Source organism: Lolium perenne, chromosome 3 (assembly GCF_019359855.2).
Source record: "Lolium perenne isolate Kyuss_39 chromosome 3, Kyuss_2.0, whole genome shotgun sequence".
Lineage (NCBI taxonomy): Eukaryota > Viridiplantae > Streptophyta > Magnoliopsida > Poales > Poaceae > Lolium > Lolium perenne.
Genome location: NC_067246.2, coordinates 300,433,096 through 300,449,666, shown reverse-complemented (window position 1 = coordinate 300,449,666; position 16,571 = coordinate 300,433,096). Strand labels below are relative to the sequence as shown.

General features: G+C 46.5%; 3 protein-coding genes across 3 annotated transcripts; 2 read left to right on the top strand and 1 right to left on the bottom strand.

Annotated features, from left to right (window-relative positions):
• Nucleotides 1–133: 133 nt before the first annotated feature.
• On the top strand, nucleotides 134–4,887 carry LOC127344994 (protein PLASTID TRANSCRIPTIONALLY ACTIVE 10). The gene is made up of 12 exons (XM_051371383.2): nucleotides 134–890; nucleotides 1,850–1,909; nucleotides 2,000–2,029; nucleotides 2,127–2,200; nucleotides 2,544–2,625; nucleotides 2,887–2,960; nucleotides 3,112–3,178; nucleotides 3,346–3,438; nucleotides 3,581–3,757; nucleotides 3,877–3,927; nucleotides 4,009–4,160; nucleotides 4,245–4,887. Exons 1-12 carry the CDS (start codon nucleotides 186–188, stop codon nucleotides 4,633–4,635), a joined length of 1,956 nt encoding a protein of 651 aa, XP_051227343.1. The 5' UTR covers nucleotides 134–185; the 3' UTR covers nucleotides 4,636–4,887.
• A 1,042-nt stretch (nucleotides 4,888–5,929) lies between these two features.
• LOC127344995 (uncharacterized) lies at nucleotides 5,930–8,265 on the top strand. Its single transcript, XM_051371384.2, has 5 exons — nucleotides 5,930–6,238; nucleotides 7,149–7,305; nucleotides 7,497–7,547; nucleotides 7,718–7,810; nucleotides 7,958–8,265. Exons 1-5 carry the CDS (start codon nucleotides 6,081–6,083, stop codon nucleotides 8,045–8,047), a joined length of 549 nt encoding a protein of 182 aa, XP_051227344.1. The 5' UTR covers nucleotides 5,930–6,080; the 3' UTR covers nucleotides 8,048–8,265.
• A 329-nt stretch (nucleotides 8,266–8,594) lies between these two features.
• Nucleotides 8,595–12,342, bottom strand: LOC127344996 (uncharacterized). The gene is made up of 11 exons (XM_051371385.1): nucleotides 12,066–12,342; nucleotides 11,776–11,858; nucleotides 11,544–11,679; nucleotides 10,982–11,478; nucleotides 10,816–10,863; nucleotides 10,371–10,545; nucleotides 10,140–10,252; nucleotides 9,955–10,051; nucleotides 9,572–9,791; nucleotides 9,237–9,390; nucleotides 8,595–9,149 (listed from the first exon to the last, which is right to left on the bottom strand). The coding sequence occupies exons 1-11, from the start codon at nucleotides 12,265–12,267 to the stop codon at nucleotides 8,736–8,738; spliced, it is 2,139 nt and encodes a 712-aa protein (XP_051227345.1). The 5' UTR covers nucleotides 12,268–12,342; the 3' UTR covers nucleotides 8,595–8,735.
• Between the last annotated feature and the right edge of the window lie 4,229 nt (nucleotides 12,343–16,571).

The window sequence follows — 16,571 nt, the reverse complement described above, 5'->3', positions numbered from 1 at the left end:
CCTCTGAAAGTCTACAATGCACTTAGTTTTCAGGAAAATGTAATGTGGAAATACATTCTGGAAAAAAAAAACGGGTGTATCTCTCACTGACATGTGGCTCCCCACGGTGGCACCTTATCCTCCTCGCGGCTTAAACCCCCGGACGGGACGACCAACCGCCGGCCGTCCCCCGAAACCCCGCAAAAATGGCGACCGCCGCCACCTTCCTGCACCTCCTCTCCCCGCCGGGCCTCCGCCCCAAGCCCATCCCCCGGACCCGCCTCCGCCGCCTCGCTCTGTCCGTCTCCCCCTCGGCCCCCGACGAGACCCCAGCCGACGACCCGCCGGTCATCCCCTCAGTCCTAATCAAGAACAACGAGCCCGAGGACGTCGCCCGCCGCCGGAGCTGGGTCGAGCACGGCTGGGCGCCCTGGGAGGAGGCCATGAGCCCCGAGGTCGCCTTCGCGCGCCACAGCCTCAACGAGGGCGAGGAGGTGCCGCTCACCTCGCCGGAGTCCCTCGAGGCCTTCCGCATGCTCACCCCCGCCTACCGCGAGAAGGTGGAGTCCGAGCCCGGCTACCTCGAGCGCCTCTTCGCCATGCGCGAGACGCCCGAGCCCCTCGAGACCGCGTGGGTCGGCCAGCTCCCCTTGCGGCTCGTGCCGCCGCGGGACTGGCCGCCGCCCGGCTGGGAGGTCGACCCGGACGAGCTGGCCTTCATAAGGGAGGCGCACAGAGCGGCGTCGGAGAGGGTGGACATGGAGGCCGCGGCCGCGGCGGGGGTCACGAATGTGGACAAGGTGGAGGATGCGCCGAAGGATTTGGCGCTCGAGAGGTACAAGGTGTTCTTGAAGCAGTACAAGGAGTGGGTGGACACCAACCGGGACAGGCTGGAGGAAGAGTCCTACAAGGTAACTCCATTATCTTATCCGTGTCAGTACTCGCTAATTGATGAATTTGTGATAGAATGGTGCAATGCTAAAGTAATTTTTAGTGGTTTGTTCTTGTTGTTAAATGAGAGTTGTGGACTGTAACTTGCATATGTGTGAAGCTTCTTCAGGCACATTTGTTATGAAATGTGTTGCTCGCTGAGCACTCACCCTTGTAGTAACTAGGCAGTGATAATACCTTGTTGTGATTAGTTAAAAGATGACTGGCATATCCTTCAATACTAGTGATTAATTAGCTCAAATATACCCTCGTAGTCATGATTATATTTATACATTGTGATAGTTTGATGATCAATTTTATTGTTGCAGTGGACTGTAGACATGTAATAAAATGATACGGTGGTGGTATTCGGCAGCCAGTTACATGCCTGTTTAGTTGTACATTGGTCGTGGACCATGTTGCTCTGCAATCCATGTACACTTTTGTCTAAACTCTTGTTATAGGTGTCGGCTAGTGGTGCCTCTTATTTATTTTGAGTTTAACTCAAAATATCTGTTTTGTACTTGCCCTGGACTGCAAAATGTTAGATAATTGTTAAGTTGATACTTTCCCCAGTCACTAAGATTTGGAACCAGTATCCTAGTACTTTATTATACAGGTGTTGTTAACTTGTTGCTTGTCGGTTTATGGGTATTTCTATTGTCTGTCTAGCCCTATGATTTCCTGCAAGCTATACAGGTGGTAGTGAGTGTGTATTGCCACTGTTACAATCCAGGCTGGGAATGGTTTTTATTTCACTTAAGCCACACATTCTTCTAATGATTTCCTGTGCAAGCTAAGAAGCTAGTTTTGGTTGTGGTTTATTTATATATACAATGATTTTGAGTCTGGCTTGTCATCTCCTCGCGTATTTGTAGTGTTTGCCATTGTTCCAGGATTGAGCAGTAATATTCTTTTTTTGGCTATTTCTGTTACGCAGTTTGATCAGGATTACTACCCTGGTAGACGAAAAAGAGGTAAGGACTACCGAGAAGATATGGTATGTCCGTTTGCTCTTAAATTTACTGGCTGGTTTGTTTTTAGTTTTCCTCATCTGTCAATTGTTGATGTGTTGATTGCTTTTGTGCAGCTTGAACTTCCATTCTTCTACCCTGGACAGGTTCCACTTAAACTTTTTGTTGTGCCTTCCCTCTTCAGTAACTTGTTGACTGTTCTCACTTTAATCGTTGACAAATTGTTAAATGTTCCACACACAGATATGTCATGGTAAAGTGATCTCTATTCACCTCCACCAAGGAGCTTTTGTGGATATCGGTGGTGTCCATGATGGGTATGGACTCCTCTTAATCTGCTGCACATTTGTGGAGTTGCCATGGCTGATACAAGCTTGTGTGTTATGATATCTTTAGTAACATTTTGATTTTGTTGTTGTCTTTGCTTCGAAATGTGACCTGTAAACCACAGTCAATAATGCTACATGGAATTGTTAATGATATCTGCAAGTTGGCACGAAACTGAAGTACAAGATTATACCAGCTAGCATTATGTTGGATGATGATCGATAAATAGCACCGGCAAACTTACCTTGCCTTTTACAATTCAGTATTTTGTTTTTACCTAACTTGCTATAGTAAGTATTTAACTAGTGCGGCTACATCTCGTTATATTATCAGGTGGGTACCCATAAAAGGAAATGATTGGTACTGGATCCGCCATCACGTCAAACCTGGCATGAAAGTCTATGTGGAAATTCTGGTTAGTAATCTTAAAGTTCACTTTTAACTTCTATTGCTGTTTCTGAAGATATGTAATAGCGATATGTAGTGAAGGAATGCTCAGGTTATCCAGATTGCAAAATATGATATGTTAATGTTCTTTGGCATTATCAAAGAAAAGTTTTATTTATTGATATAATATATCTTCTGGGGTTGTTTTTTGAAACCTGACTCCTAGATGTTTCAGTAAATTTCGTAGATTTGCCTTGGTAATGGGTAATAACTATCTATTATCATGCAGGCCAAACGAGACCCATATCGTTTTCGCTTCCCACTTGAGATGCGCCTTGTATATCCTAACATTGACCACCTAATGTGAGTGCCATCACTATCCTCACTATCGCTTGTCGTTACTAATGAATCCTGATTGTGTTTAAGGTTTTAATGTCTATCGTGTTATGCCTTGCTTCAGTATACCTCTGGTGCCAGCTGACTATGTGTTGTCCTATTTTCTTTCTTGCTGCAGATTTAATAGGTTTGACTATCCGCCAATATTTCACCGAAAGGAGGATACTAATGAAGAGCAGTTGTGGGTACGACTTAACCAGTGTTTTTTTTGGAATAGTTTAACCTTTTTTCTCTTGATTCTGTTTTCTGTTACTCTGTTCAGTCGTGTAAACGCCTCAGGGAATTTTCACATTCTTTTTGTTCTTACTTCTTATGTGTTGTGTGTGCTTCTTACCTGTATATGCGCTGACAGCGTGAAGGTGGAAGGCCGCCCATTCCTAGGAAAAAGCCTTTGGAAGACATGGAAAAAGAACCATTGGTGTCGGACCACCCCTTTGTCGAAACGGTACTGTCACATATTTAACGCTAACATGCTTTCTTTCCTCTTGCTTCCTGCTATTGTTTATCATCCTACCATACCTTTGTTTCCTTGGTGCATGCTGTTCCCATTCGATAGGTTTAGCATGAATCTTTTTATTTGCTTGCAGCTTTGGGAATGGCATAATGCAGAGCAGATGATTTTAGACCATGAGGATGACAATCCAGATAAATTCAGGGATACAACATACGAGTCAACAGTTGATACGTCTTCATTCGACGAAGTAAACAGAGTTCAATACACTGAAGCACCTTACAAAGATTCAATGCTTAAAAAGAAAGTTGTGGTACGTAGTCATGTGTCCTGGTTACTTTGATCATCATAGGATGTTTATTTTACAGTTTCAACTGTCCCTTACTCCCTTAATGATAGGCTCATTCTTGGCCTGAACTTTTTCTGTTATAGAATGTAAATATCAAGGAACTTGATATGGAGGCTGCTCGTGCTGAGCGTAAGGTACCGTTTATGCCCTGCATCAGCTTGATTCCGTTAGTCAGTTGCCACTTATTTCGTAATGCTGGAATTTGATTGATGCAGGAGATTAAAAAGCTTATGGAGGAAGCACGGGAAAGAGGAGAGGAGTATAAAGTTGACAAATTCCGACGTAACAAAGAAATGGACGAGTATGATCTGCTACAATGGCGTCGTTCTTACGAAGAAAGGGAAGCCCTCCTCAGAGACATATGCTGGTACCTGCAACTACTGTCTCTTATATGCTGCAACTTTTACCACATTCAATGCACAGGCTCTTATATAAACACCTGAATCGGCAGCCGGAAAGCCCTCGGTCTCCCCATCGAGGAGCCCGGGCGACACGACGTGGATGAGACAGTGGTGTACGGAAAGGACTACTACGACGAGTCGAAGCCGATGTACCGCTATGACTACTGGGGCGAGCCGAGGAACACAGAGAAGACGAAGCTGGAGCGGGACGTGGAGCGCCACAACCAGACGATCGTCGGGGACGCAAAGAAGTGGTGCGAGATGTCGTACGAGGACTATGTCCGGAAGAAGACACTGATGGAAGCTGCCGAAGCCAGGGAAAGGCGGAGGAAGGCAGAGGAGCCGCCTGAGGAGGAGGAGTACGACGATGGGATGGACCTCGACTTCGAGAAGATGAACGATCCTCTTGCCCCGCACAACCGGTACTACATCACGAAATGACCGGTTAGGTTAGACGTGGCGTAGCCTTAGAGCGTTAGATGTACTAGTTGTTTTTGTTATGTTGTCAGAGATGTGAATATTCGGTAGCTTTGGTGCCTGTTGAAAAGCTGTGATTTTGACACTGTGGCCTGTGATGATTTCCTGATGGAGTGCAAAGGAGGGACAATGTAAAAACAGGCCAGCTTGACTGGTTTTAGAATGGATCCCACTTTGACTCGTCTCTATTATAAGGAAATGGTTCGGTTGACCTGACGTGGCAGCTACGTTTGCAGATTGTTAATTTATGTTCGGCACACTGATTAATCTGAACCCCTTTTCTGATGGAGACTTATGGACACCAAGGATGTTGATACGTTTACATATTGTTTGGTTGTGGATTTATGGCTGATGCACTTGAATTAGTTTTGGAGGGTTTGTGCGTGAAGCCTGGTGCAAAGTGTTGTTGTTCCGTGGGTGCAAGTGCTTGCGCAAGAATGGGCGCTTGTACCGCATCCCTTTCCTTGATCCAAGTCTGGCCTTTCCAGCATGTGAGGTGCGCCTTCTCCGTTTGAGATGGCCAACCAACCGCATCACAAGTTCACAACTAAGTAAAATGCATAAAACGTGTGAGCAAAGTGGCACTACATGCGTATCAAAATCTGGCGACGTTTGCAAACAGGGGTGAAATTACTGGCTACCTAGGACGTTTATCAAAAGATCGTCAAAGAATGGTTCATGCGTGATTGATTGATTCCATTCTAACAAGGATCATGCAGTTGCTGTGAGCCGGCCGACGCCGCCGACCCCATGATGGGCCACCATCTTGGCATTGGCACCGTCGCCGTCAGCCGAGGTCACCGTTCCGTTCTTGTACTAGTCCCGCAAAGGGACCAACCGAACTAATCAATCCCGGATTGATGCCTGCCTTTTTCAACGAAAATCAAACTAATCACTGACCCGCCACCGGACAAAACCCCTGCGCCAATTGTTTTTTTGCTGATTGCTAATCCCCGGCAACGAACTCTCGTGACGCCACCACTTGCAACTCCATCTCCCCCGGCCCCGGCATATTCGCTCCGCCTGCGATACCATCCCTGATCCTCCCATCATCATCATTAGCAGCTCTCCAATTAAGACCAGCAGCTTTCTTTTAAGGAAGAAAATTAAAGAGAGCAAATTTCTTCAGAGAGACAATTCACGATTTTTTTTCCTAGAGAGAAAATTCAGGAGTTTCCTTTTCTTTTCCTAGAGAGAAAATTCAGGAGTTTCCTTTTCTTTTTCTAAGAGAGAAAGAGTAGAGCAGCAGGCGGGCGGGATCGCCATTGGTGCAGCAGATTTTGGAATAGGAAGGAGGGGGAGGGGGTATAAATATAGTGCTAGTATATAGGGAAATCTAAAAGTAACGTTATATACCGGGAATAGGAGCCGGCCGCCCGTCCAGGAGGAGGAGCCAAGGGAAGAAAAACATGGGGGACGGTGGTGATGGCGCCGCCGCCTCCTCATCGCCGCCGGACGCCGCCTCGGCCGCGGGGTTCTCCTACCTCGCCGTCTTCCACAACTACCCGCTCATCGCCGCGCTGCTCGGATTCGCCATCGCGCAGACCATCAAGTTCTTCGTCACCGGGTAATAATTGCTAATTAATCTTCCTCCTCCTCCTCCTCTTTTCACCTTGCTTAATCTCCCTTCCTCCTCCTCCTCCCATGGCGTACTTTATTTGTTTGTATCATTTTGTCATCGAATTGCGGGATCCGGCCCCGGTAGGCGGCTGCGATTCCACGGGTCAAATTAAGTCGCGTCTTCGGTTGCTTATTTTGCTTGGCGCGTGGGGATATGTTGAGTTCATGGAGATCTGACGTTGACAACCTGTTCAGATTTCCTATCATTCTCCTCGCTGGAATGCTTGCTTATGGAATGTGATTCCTTCTAAATGATTTAGTAGCTCCGATTTTTCCTTGTTTCAAGTTGAGCTGGACGGGACAAGAAATTTCGCGGTGATCATATTAAAGCGTAAGAGTTGGTGGGTCTATGTGCTCTTCTCGGGCGGCCAATTGGAAGCCTGCATGGGTAGCTAGACTGAAATTCACAGGTTCTCAAACTGCATCATTCAGAGTTCCTTGATCACCCAAGTCCGATATTTAGACGCGACAGAAAAACTAGAAATACGAGCGATTTGATCTCTTTTAATGATGGATTAAAAATAGGAATCTCTCACCGCCTTCAACTGTTTTGATTGTCCAACTTCCAGTGAGATGGCCAACGAGTTGGTCAATGCCTCAATGGTTACTGACATGCAGTGCTCCTGCATCTGCTTGAAATAAAATATTACTTGGGTCAATGACAAGGGAAACCAAAACAATATTTCTGATCCTTACGCACATAGCCAAGTCTTGTTTCGTCAGTACGAATACTCCTAGCTCTCACCTTCTTCTGGGAGATTAGCATGATCTCAGATAAGCAGTGACTTGCGTGATTCATTTTCGTCAGTTAGTTTTTCTGCAATAGGTTTAATGTGTATATTGTTTCGAAAACGAAGGTACAAGGAGAAAAGATGGGATCCTAAGCAGCTTATTGGCTCTGGTGGCATGCCATCGTCGCATTCTGCGACTGTTACAGCGTTATCAGTGGCGATTGGCTTCCAAGATGGCTTTGGCAGTGCCCTTTTTGCGACAGCAACCATATTTGCAAGTGTGGTAGGTTATCCATCTCTTCTGCTGTGTGTCTGAAGATGAAAATCTTGCTTTTTAATCAAGAAAATGTGGTGTTTCTTGGACATTATTTTCTATCTTGAGCTGTTCAGTGTCAACATTGTGCAACATTTTTAACTTAATTCCCTATCTGTTAATTCATAATTTGAATCTCCATTTTGTCACTTGATTGGCAGGTGATGTACGATGCTTCTGGTATCAGATTACATGCTGGAAAGCAAGCAGCGGTATGTAACAATTGCTTGTGTGAAGTTTCAATGCTGATTCAGAAGCTTGTCAATATTATTAGGGAGGCACCGCGAAATTGTGTGCTATGCCTACTTTGGAATATTATTGCATGAAGAACAAAAATAATTGCGGTTAAAATGAACATGTCCTTATTTTCTCCATCCTTTAGGTGCTGAACCAAATAGTCTGTGAACTTCCTTCTGAACATCCCTTGGCTGAAACAAGACCGTTGCGTGAACTTTTAGGCCATACTCCGACCCAGGTTTGTTCAATGTCATTTTTATTGTCCATTTCAGTGTTGTTTGGCAGATTGAAAGCGGTGCCACATTTTCTCAGTTGCTAACTGAACCGTTCGTTACTGCTATCTGCTTGTCTGCTACTAACTTATCATCCATTGAATTGTTCCCAGGTTGTTGCCGGTGCATTGCTTGGGTGTATGATAGCTACTGCAGGGCAAATTGTTATTGCAGTGACAAGTGCAGCGACAAGTGTTGTATGATGCTGCTGTGTTGAAGGTGCTAGCATTTGCAGGGACTCAAGAAGAAGAAGCTTCTCTGGTGTTTCTGTAACTTAGGTATTCTGTACGATGTGTAATGTCGTGTGGTAGTGCTGTTGAAGATCGATCAAGTTTTGATAGCACATAATTGTATGTTCAGGTGATGTTCTCAGGCTTGATGTACAGAACATTTATTCGATAACTTCATTGTTCTGCTGAAATCTCGAAAGTGGCTGTGTCAGTGATTATCAATGCCACACTAATTTCACTCTTTAAAACCTGTTCGGATACTAATATTTGGGATTTAAATTAACAACGAAAATCTTGAAAAGAACAGGAATATGGATTTCGAATTCAGAGCTTAGTACATCAAAAATCTTGGAGAAATCCTCTTTATTCAGATATCATGTGTTTGATTTTTTCCAGTCCCTCTCACAGACAAGCACAACACAGTTATCTAAAATATCATGTGACAAGATAATTTTATTCAGATTGATGTAATGCCTCTGGAAAATGTATGATGATGTTATCAACATAATATGTGAGAAGATATCAAAAAACAAACTGACGATCATGTACAATGCAGCATGCAATGGTTAATGTCACATCTTGTAGCTGAGGTTCTAAGCTATATACTGTACTTACTACCAACATTGGAACCCAGTCAGTTACGAATGGATATCTGGCATTCTTACACTTGGGGCCCATTTAAACTCAAAATTTGAGAAAAGACTGTCCTAACTTCTGAATGAGCATCACTCACCATGTCAGGTTCTGTTCTCCATGCTATGTGCTCATCAGGCCTGACCAAAATAACACTTTTGTTACTGACCTGACACATCTCCCACCATGAGTTAACAGGTGCCCTAGGCATTTCCTCGACATCAACATAGTTTGTCCAGGGTGCCAACTCAGATATGCTCCCTTTCACTTCCCCATCGACTGAACCTTGTGGCCACATAACACATACTTTGGCTGACACCTCGACTTCATCTGCTATCCTCAGCATAGTCCGTGCAAGCTTATATGACTCTTCCAGTGGTGCGATAATGATGACAAACTCAACTTTATCCCCACTTACTAGGTCCATTGTTGAGAACACACTCTGTAAGAGTTCCTCGGGTCAAAATTTGCACATGAGTACAGGAATGGCTAAAAATGCATATACTATTTAGGTGTTAAGGGGGCAAACCTCATTCAAAGCGGACAGTGCTCTCACTGGCATGTGCGGTAGCCGCAAACCAATCTTAGCAGATGGGATGTACTCCCCTGATGACCTCTTAGAATGCCTCGGTTTTTCTGCTTGATGAGTAGTATCTTCAGCAACTAAGGCTCCTTTTTCATAGCTGAAAGTTCACAGACAAGATCTAATTAAGAACGGAACTTGCCTATTTGGTTATATTTATTCAGAATGCTGTTGTCAGAGGTATGTGGCCTACTCATGCTATCCCCTCAAGTAACTTTTAAAAGAAGAGAAGCACTCAAAGTTCTTTTGAAGAATAAATAATTGACAATAATGGGGCTAACCGGAAGCCAAGATCCTCTGCAGGAAACTGCAGCTGCAGACTTTTTCCTTCATCAAGAATACTTCTCAGTTTTGCTAGTCTTGAGGATCCGAGGGGATTTTTCTCACTCAAAATGTAGTCTGAGACTTGTGTCCGGCCAATGGAGAACAGCCCTTCTAGAACCACCTTCTGTAAATTTCTTGGAATGACTGGCGCTAGGATGCTGTTGATTACTTTGTGCACTGACGGAAAAATGCAAAGGATGCATATAATAAGATCATGACCAGGGGCAAGTTGTATTGAACTATGACTTGTGCACAGATGTACCATATTGTCAACATTTACTTTTCAAAGAAAATAACACAAAATAGTGTATAGCCCTCATGCAGGAGCAGGACATATTACCTGAGTTTGCAATAGTTGGATCAAGGCCAAGGGTAGCAGGAATAGACATCGCTGCTTTGAAGTTTTCCAAACTAAGTTCTGTATTAAAAATGGCAACCTGCCATGGTAAAGAAGCATGTGTGCTATATTTCAGTAATTTGTTGAACATATATTAGCACTGAATGAAGAAGGAAAGAAGATCTAACAGGTTTGCGCTCTGACTCATAAGTCTGTATTATTGATGGGGCAGCGATGCCATTTTGTAGTAAACACAATTTCCAAGCCAAATTATGTGCATCCTGAACACCAGTGTTCATTCCTGCAAAAAAATAAAATCAGGAAATGCACATTTATTTATACATTTGAACTTCACATGCATAACAAAGAAACTCAACATGGTAATATTGCAGTATCAGATTTGAAGATAAAATACTAACCAAAACCACCAGCAGGAGGAAAACGGTGAGCAGCATCACCAACAAGGATGACACGATTGTTACAGCTAACATACTTCTCTGCAACCTCAGCATGCATCGCCCATGGTTTTATGTCTAATACCTGAATATCTGCTGGCTCCCATCCAACCAATTTAACAATAATTTGCTCGCATACCTAGGAAAAAAAAGGAAATACATATGGGGAACAAAGGAGGGAGGCGTGTAAATATGGCATAAAATTTACTCTGCAGACTCACTTATCACATATTAAATTCTAAGGATTGCAAATGACTTCTTCAAAGAATAGTAGCAACAAATATTTCAGAAATACAGTACAAGGTTATACAGAATTGGTTACTGGAATTTTTTTTAGTAGATTAACACAGGTGAATGAGGCAGGAGATGCCAAAGAACAAAGTCGAGACAAATAATCAACTGAAATCACCTTATTGCTGAAATCCTCAAACATCTGTTGAGGCGGATAAAATGGAACCTGCACATAAAACAGAAAATCAAATTAGCAGTCAGATAGAGCACTAGGTAAGGAAGATCACATACTTCCTTCAGCGCAAAGGAAAGATACGCATAAAAGACCGCTAAATTTGAAGTACCTGCAATACAAATTCCCCATGCTCCAGGTCATGTGCAACCAGCACACCAATTGCATCAGGGTTGAAAATAAAGAAGAGCATCCCAGGCCTCTCACTGGATAAATACTTTCCAAGATCTCTGCTCACAAAATGAACACTGACCAATTTCTGCAAGTCCCTTTCACCTTTCATAGATATACCAGCCAATTCGCGCACTTTGCTTCTAGCACCATCTGCCCCCAGAAGAAGGCCACAGTGAAGCTTCCTCTCCTGCATCCTGCCCTTGTTGTTATATGATGCCCCAATCAAAACGCCCTCATCGGTCAGCTGAATGGAACTACACTCATGTCCCATCAGTATCTTGTTTTCGAACAGTAAATCTTGAGTGGAGCCACCACCGAGCTCATCAGGGTAGCATGTCTGGAAGCCAACGCCATCCAGTTTCTTGAGTAGCAGATCCACTAGCTTGTACTGCGAGAAGTGTGCAACCGATATAGGACTGATGGCCTTGTTAAAATCTGCACAAAACAGCCGTCAGCCAAACGATCTATGAAGACAGCAACATGAAAGGAACTGAACTGGCCTTCCTGCTTCATGTGATCGACCGAGCCGAGAATGGATCCGGAAAGCGAAGTGCAGTACACGAACTTCCTCCACAGATCCACCGGCGGCTGAGCCCTCTCGATGTCCCCCGCCAGGCCATCGAATTTGCGGAAGATCTGTCGGTACCACCGCTCCTATTAAATCACCGTCCAGGGTACATATACAAGATGCTTAAATGGCAATGCTGGAGTGCGCTTGAGAGGTAAACCCACCTCCATTGTGCGATTGTTGATGAAATGCGCCCGGGGGTGCCGAGTGAACTCCATGCTTTTCTCTAGAACCGTGCATTTAATGCCTGCAAGGTTTGAGTATAGTGATTAGCAGCGTCAATGTGAGAAAAGGGCGTCCACGGGTTCATGTGAAATTCAGCAGCATAATTATCCCCCACAGTGAACTTCGCCGTGTCCATTTTCATTTTCCCCACACATCTTCATCTCCACCCAAAAGTGCAGCCCACTGAAGCGCGAATTGGAACTTAGCTGCGGAGGGTTGAGGCGCTTACCGAACTTGGCGAGGAGGAAGGAGAGGACGAGCCCGACGGGGCCGGCCCCGACGATGACCACGGGCAGATGCGGCGCGTCGCCTCCGCCGCCGCCGGCGAGGGAGGAGAAGGGCGGGCGCTGGAGGTTGCGGCGGCGCATCCAGGTGATGCCCCGGGCCGCGGAGAAGAGGCGCCAGCCTCCGCCGCCGGCGATCGACGGCATCGTGGCCTCGGTTGTGCCCCTGCAGTTTGCAAGAGGGGTTTGTGGGTTTAGAACGCAGACACGAGTACACTACAGTTCGAGGCTATAGCGCCTAATGGAAGTACGTCTTTCACCTTAGAAGACAGCTAATTCACACAGTTGACAATGGTTCTCGGCCGCTTGCCGACACCCCGCCCTACAGCCTGCAGCCCGCCGACCTCCGGCCGCCGCGGCTCTGTTTTTTCAGGTTAGGGCATCTCCAACGGTCAACCAATTCTGGAGGTCCAAAATTGATCGCGAGCGTCTGTTTGCGTCATCCTCCGAACATATTTTGTTCTGTTTGCGTCTGGGGTGCTTCCACTGAGGCGTCCCATTTTTAGATTTACAACATATTTGAAAGCAAAGAAAGTAGTACATTTGAAAGCATAAAAACTATACAAAGTAGTTCTAGAAGCCTAGACTAGTTGCTGCCTGACGGGCCAGCCCCGTCGTTGCGTCGCTCCCTCGCCTGCTTCTCCGCCGCCTCCCGTGCAGCCGCTAGGGTTCGGTGCGCCATCGCGTCCTCTAGCAAGCACTGTCGCAGCCTCGCGTTGGTGGCGTCGTCCTTGAGCGTCTCGAAGGACTCGACTATAGCCCTCTGCTCCGCCGACCTCTACTTCGGGGTAGGCGCATCAGGGTCATCGGAAGACCATGATATGTCAAAGTCGGAGTCCTCTGCGGCTGCAGCGGCCGCCACCTTGCGATGTTCCATCTCGGCGTCGAACACCGCGTGGGCCGCCCTCTCCTCCTCTGCTTCCTTCTCCGCTTCAACCAAGGCCTCGGCATCCCTGACCGGGTCGAGGAGGTCGTCCGTGCTGTCGTCGTCGTCGAACTCCTTGTCGGAGCTCGAGGTCGGGGGAGGTGGAGTGGGAGGTGGAGGTGGAGGTGGAGGCGCGGCAGCCTGGCCGCGGCCGGCGCTGCTCATGGTGGCTCCGGTGGAGGCTGAGCGGCAGCGGCGCTACGGTGGAGGTTGTGCGGCGGCTAGGGTTTTGTGGAGAGGAGATGAGATGCTCGCGCCCCTGTTTATATAGATCGGAGGCAGGGCGACGGCCGCGGCACACGTGGCAACGCCGTTAGTTCGTGCGCAGAGGTAGGCGACGGCCGCGCGCCACGCGAGGCATCACCATTTACGCGGCCTGCCGAAGCGACGCCTCAGCGCCTACTGGCGGGCCGCTGGGTCACTGCCAGGCGGGCCAGACGAAACGTCTGCCAGACGCGAGCAGACACTTTCCGCGTCCACGCAGCGTCCGCAGAGACGCATCTGAGACGCATATTTGGGTCAGGTTTCCGTCGCCGTGGACGGCCCGGTCACTTTGCGTCGTCCCGCTGGAGGTGGTACCAGACGCATTTTTTGGCTCGGCGGACGCAAATGGTCGCTCAACGTTCGTTTCCGTCGTCCAGTTGGAGATGCCCTTATGGAGTGTCCGAAGATGGCTTCATCCCCGCTGTGCTTTTGTTGGGCCTTTTTCACATAAGATTTTGTTTTCCTCGTTTCTGGTCTTTTTTCCGCATGTTGGGTAGACTAGATACGATACCCAATAAAAATAAAAGGAAGCCAAAACAAGAACGGGAATAAAAAAGAGAGTAAACTAAGATTTCAGTACATGGATCACTTACCTCCGTACAATCCTATAATAGCCAAAACTTTAGGTACATTACAATCCCTCAAGTCTCATTCTACCGCTTCCGTATAGTCAATTTTGGTAAAAAAAAAAAAAAAACTGGTTCGTCCTCTACCCCTTCTAGTATTCCCCATACTCTTTAGAATTTCACTGGGGCCTTCGCTGGATATGCTTAAACCACCTTAGTCGGTGTTGGATGCTTCTTGTCGATCGGAGCCACCCCTGATGAGGACATCCCTACTACACCACTACATCCGCCATTGACAAATGAAGATGAACCTGCTGTGAAGCTCAAGTCCGATGAAGTTCGGACTGGACCAATTACAAGGGCTCGTACGAAGCTACTTAAACAACAGGTGAACTTGTTTCTAAACGATACTTTGATTGATGAGAACTTTATACTACCTAAGTCTTGCTACTTATATATCATCAGGTATCAAGAGGAGACGAGCATCGCACGAGGAGTAGATGAGGAGACGAGCATCGCACGAGGAGTAGATGAGCAGCTGGACGTGAAGACGGACGTCAAGATGGACGTGAAGCTGGACATGGAGCTGAACATGAAGATATCTCATGGACGCGCGAGGGAGGAGCGGGAGGCATGCGCGAGAGGAGAAGTTGACGTCCAGGCCGGCCCAGCGCCCGGTCAGACCGGCCGCCAAACCGGCGCGTCCGGTCCCTGGCCCGGTTCAACCGGGCAGCACGCCGGATTCACCCCGGCGCCAACCGGGTGTCGTACTGGGGCCAACCGGAAGGACTTCTGCGACACTTCCGGTTGCCGCCCGGTCCCTGGCCCGGTCTATGCCGGCCAGCCCGGCCCCAGACCCGGTCAACCGGGTTCCAGACCGGACTAGTCCGAGTCTGTCTCGACCAGATCTATTCTGGGTCGGTTTTACTTGTATCTTTTCGACCAGAACTTGTCCCGGACGCCTATATAAGTGCCTAGGACGACCCCCTAGCTGCTTTAGACCACGTTTAAGATAAACCCTAGTTCTTAGTTGTTTGCTTTAGCAAAACTATTGAATCCCTACACCATATTGCTTGATATTGTGTAGATCCTGATAAAGTCTTGTGTGATCTGCTGTTCCATTGGGAATTAGACGATTGCAATTTACCGCTTCGTGGTCGGCGGCTACGTGCGCAAGTGTGTGGAGTTGCGAATATCTTGCAGGGTTGAGAGCTGTTGCATTGGCGACAGGAACCAATCGAGAGATCTCGTTGCGTCATACAAGTTATCATCCACTACATCGTCGTATTCCTCCGCTGCTATCACCCCGTGAACATCATCACCACCGTTGCTTACTGAGAAGATCGGGCCACCCCATATTATCTTGGTATCAGATTTCCAGTTTTCCTCGGTAAGCCATCCACAATCCACCCCATAGTTGAGTTGTGAGTGTTTTCCTATCCAGAAAAAGCCAAAAAATATTAGGGTTAGGGTTTGCCATAGCCTTAGATTGCACTAATTTCGAGTTTTAGTTGCTTTTCGTAGTTGTTTTTGCGTATCTTTTTCTTGCATCTAGTATTGTTAGGGTTTGAGTCTCTATTATTATCTAGTTTCAGTTTTGTTACTTCGAGTCCACATAGCGTACAGTGTGCTTGTTCCCAACCATAGACACAGCCTTTCGATCTAAGTGACTAGGAACTTCCCCAGAAGAGACTAGTTTTACCGCTCGACAGGCTGCTCATTAGGGTTTTGGTGCTTTGCATATCTTGTTGGCCGTGTTATCAAGGAGTTGTGTCATAAAATCAAAAAAAAATTGAAAAGAAGCAAAAAGAGCTACATAGCTGCGTTACAAAAGAAAAATCCAAAAAGACAAGTGAAGTGCTAGAAGAATCAAGTGAAGGCCTAAGTTTACTTTATTGCACCCGTAGTTGAGCAATCTTGTGCCTGTCTCGTTGAGCTTTGCTAGCGTCTCTCTGGTGCATTGAAACTTTTCCTACATATAGTTGTTTTGCCACATTTATCGCCTTGTGTGAGTATCATTGGTTGTCTATGGTCAGCGCTAGAGCTTGTTATTGGTGCAAATAGGTAGCCTACCTACAGCCCCACATATATCCTGCTTTGCCGTGTGATTTGTTCTTATACCCTTGATATTCGCTTCGCTACATCCGTGCACTAGTTGTTACTACAAGTGGTAAGCAATACTAATTCACTTTGGAGCGGTAAGATTTCCTTTTCTTATCAGTTTTGAGTGAGTTGTGAGAGTACCACTATATATTTTTGATTTAGTGCACTAATCTACTAATGATGTCTGCTAGTGATCATAAACTTGTTAACCAGGAAAACAAGAGTGCTGCAGATATCATCACATGGAGGGAGTATGAGGCTCTTCATAATGACATGCGACGTGAATTCCGCGCTCAGGATGAGGTTCTTAAAGGGACGGTCCAAGAAATCTCCCAAAAGCTGGATGCTACTCATGTGACCGTCACTACAATGCAAGATCAAATGACGGATGTACAGCGCAGTCTTGCTGATTTGCGCTTAGCTGTTGAGAATTTGACCGCGCAACAACAACAAGAAGATGACGAAGATCCTAAGCTTCAAGATGACGCACACAATGCTCGTGGTGCGCCACGTGGTAATCGTCCTCGCGGTTGGGCTCCACTTGGCCGCAATGGTCGTGGACAAGATGAGGAAGATGGATTGGGTAAGCCCAA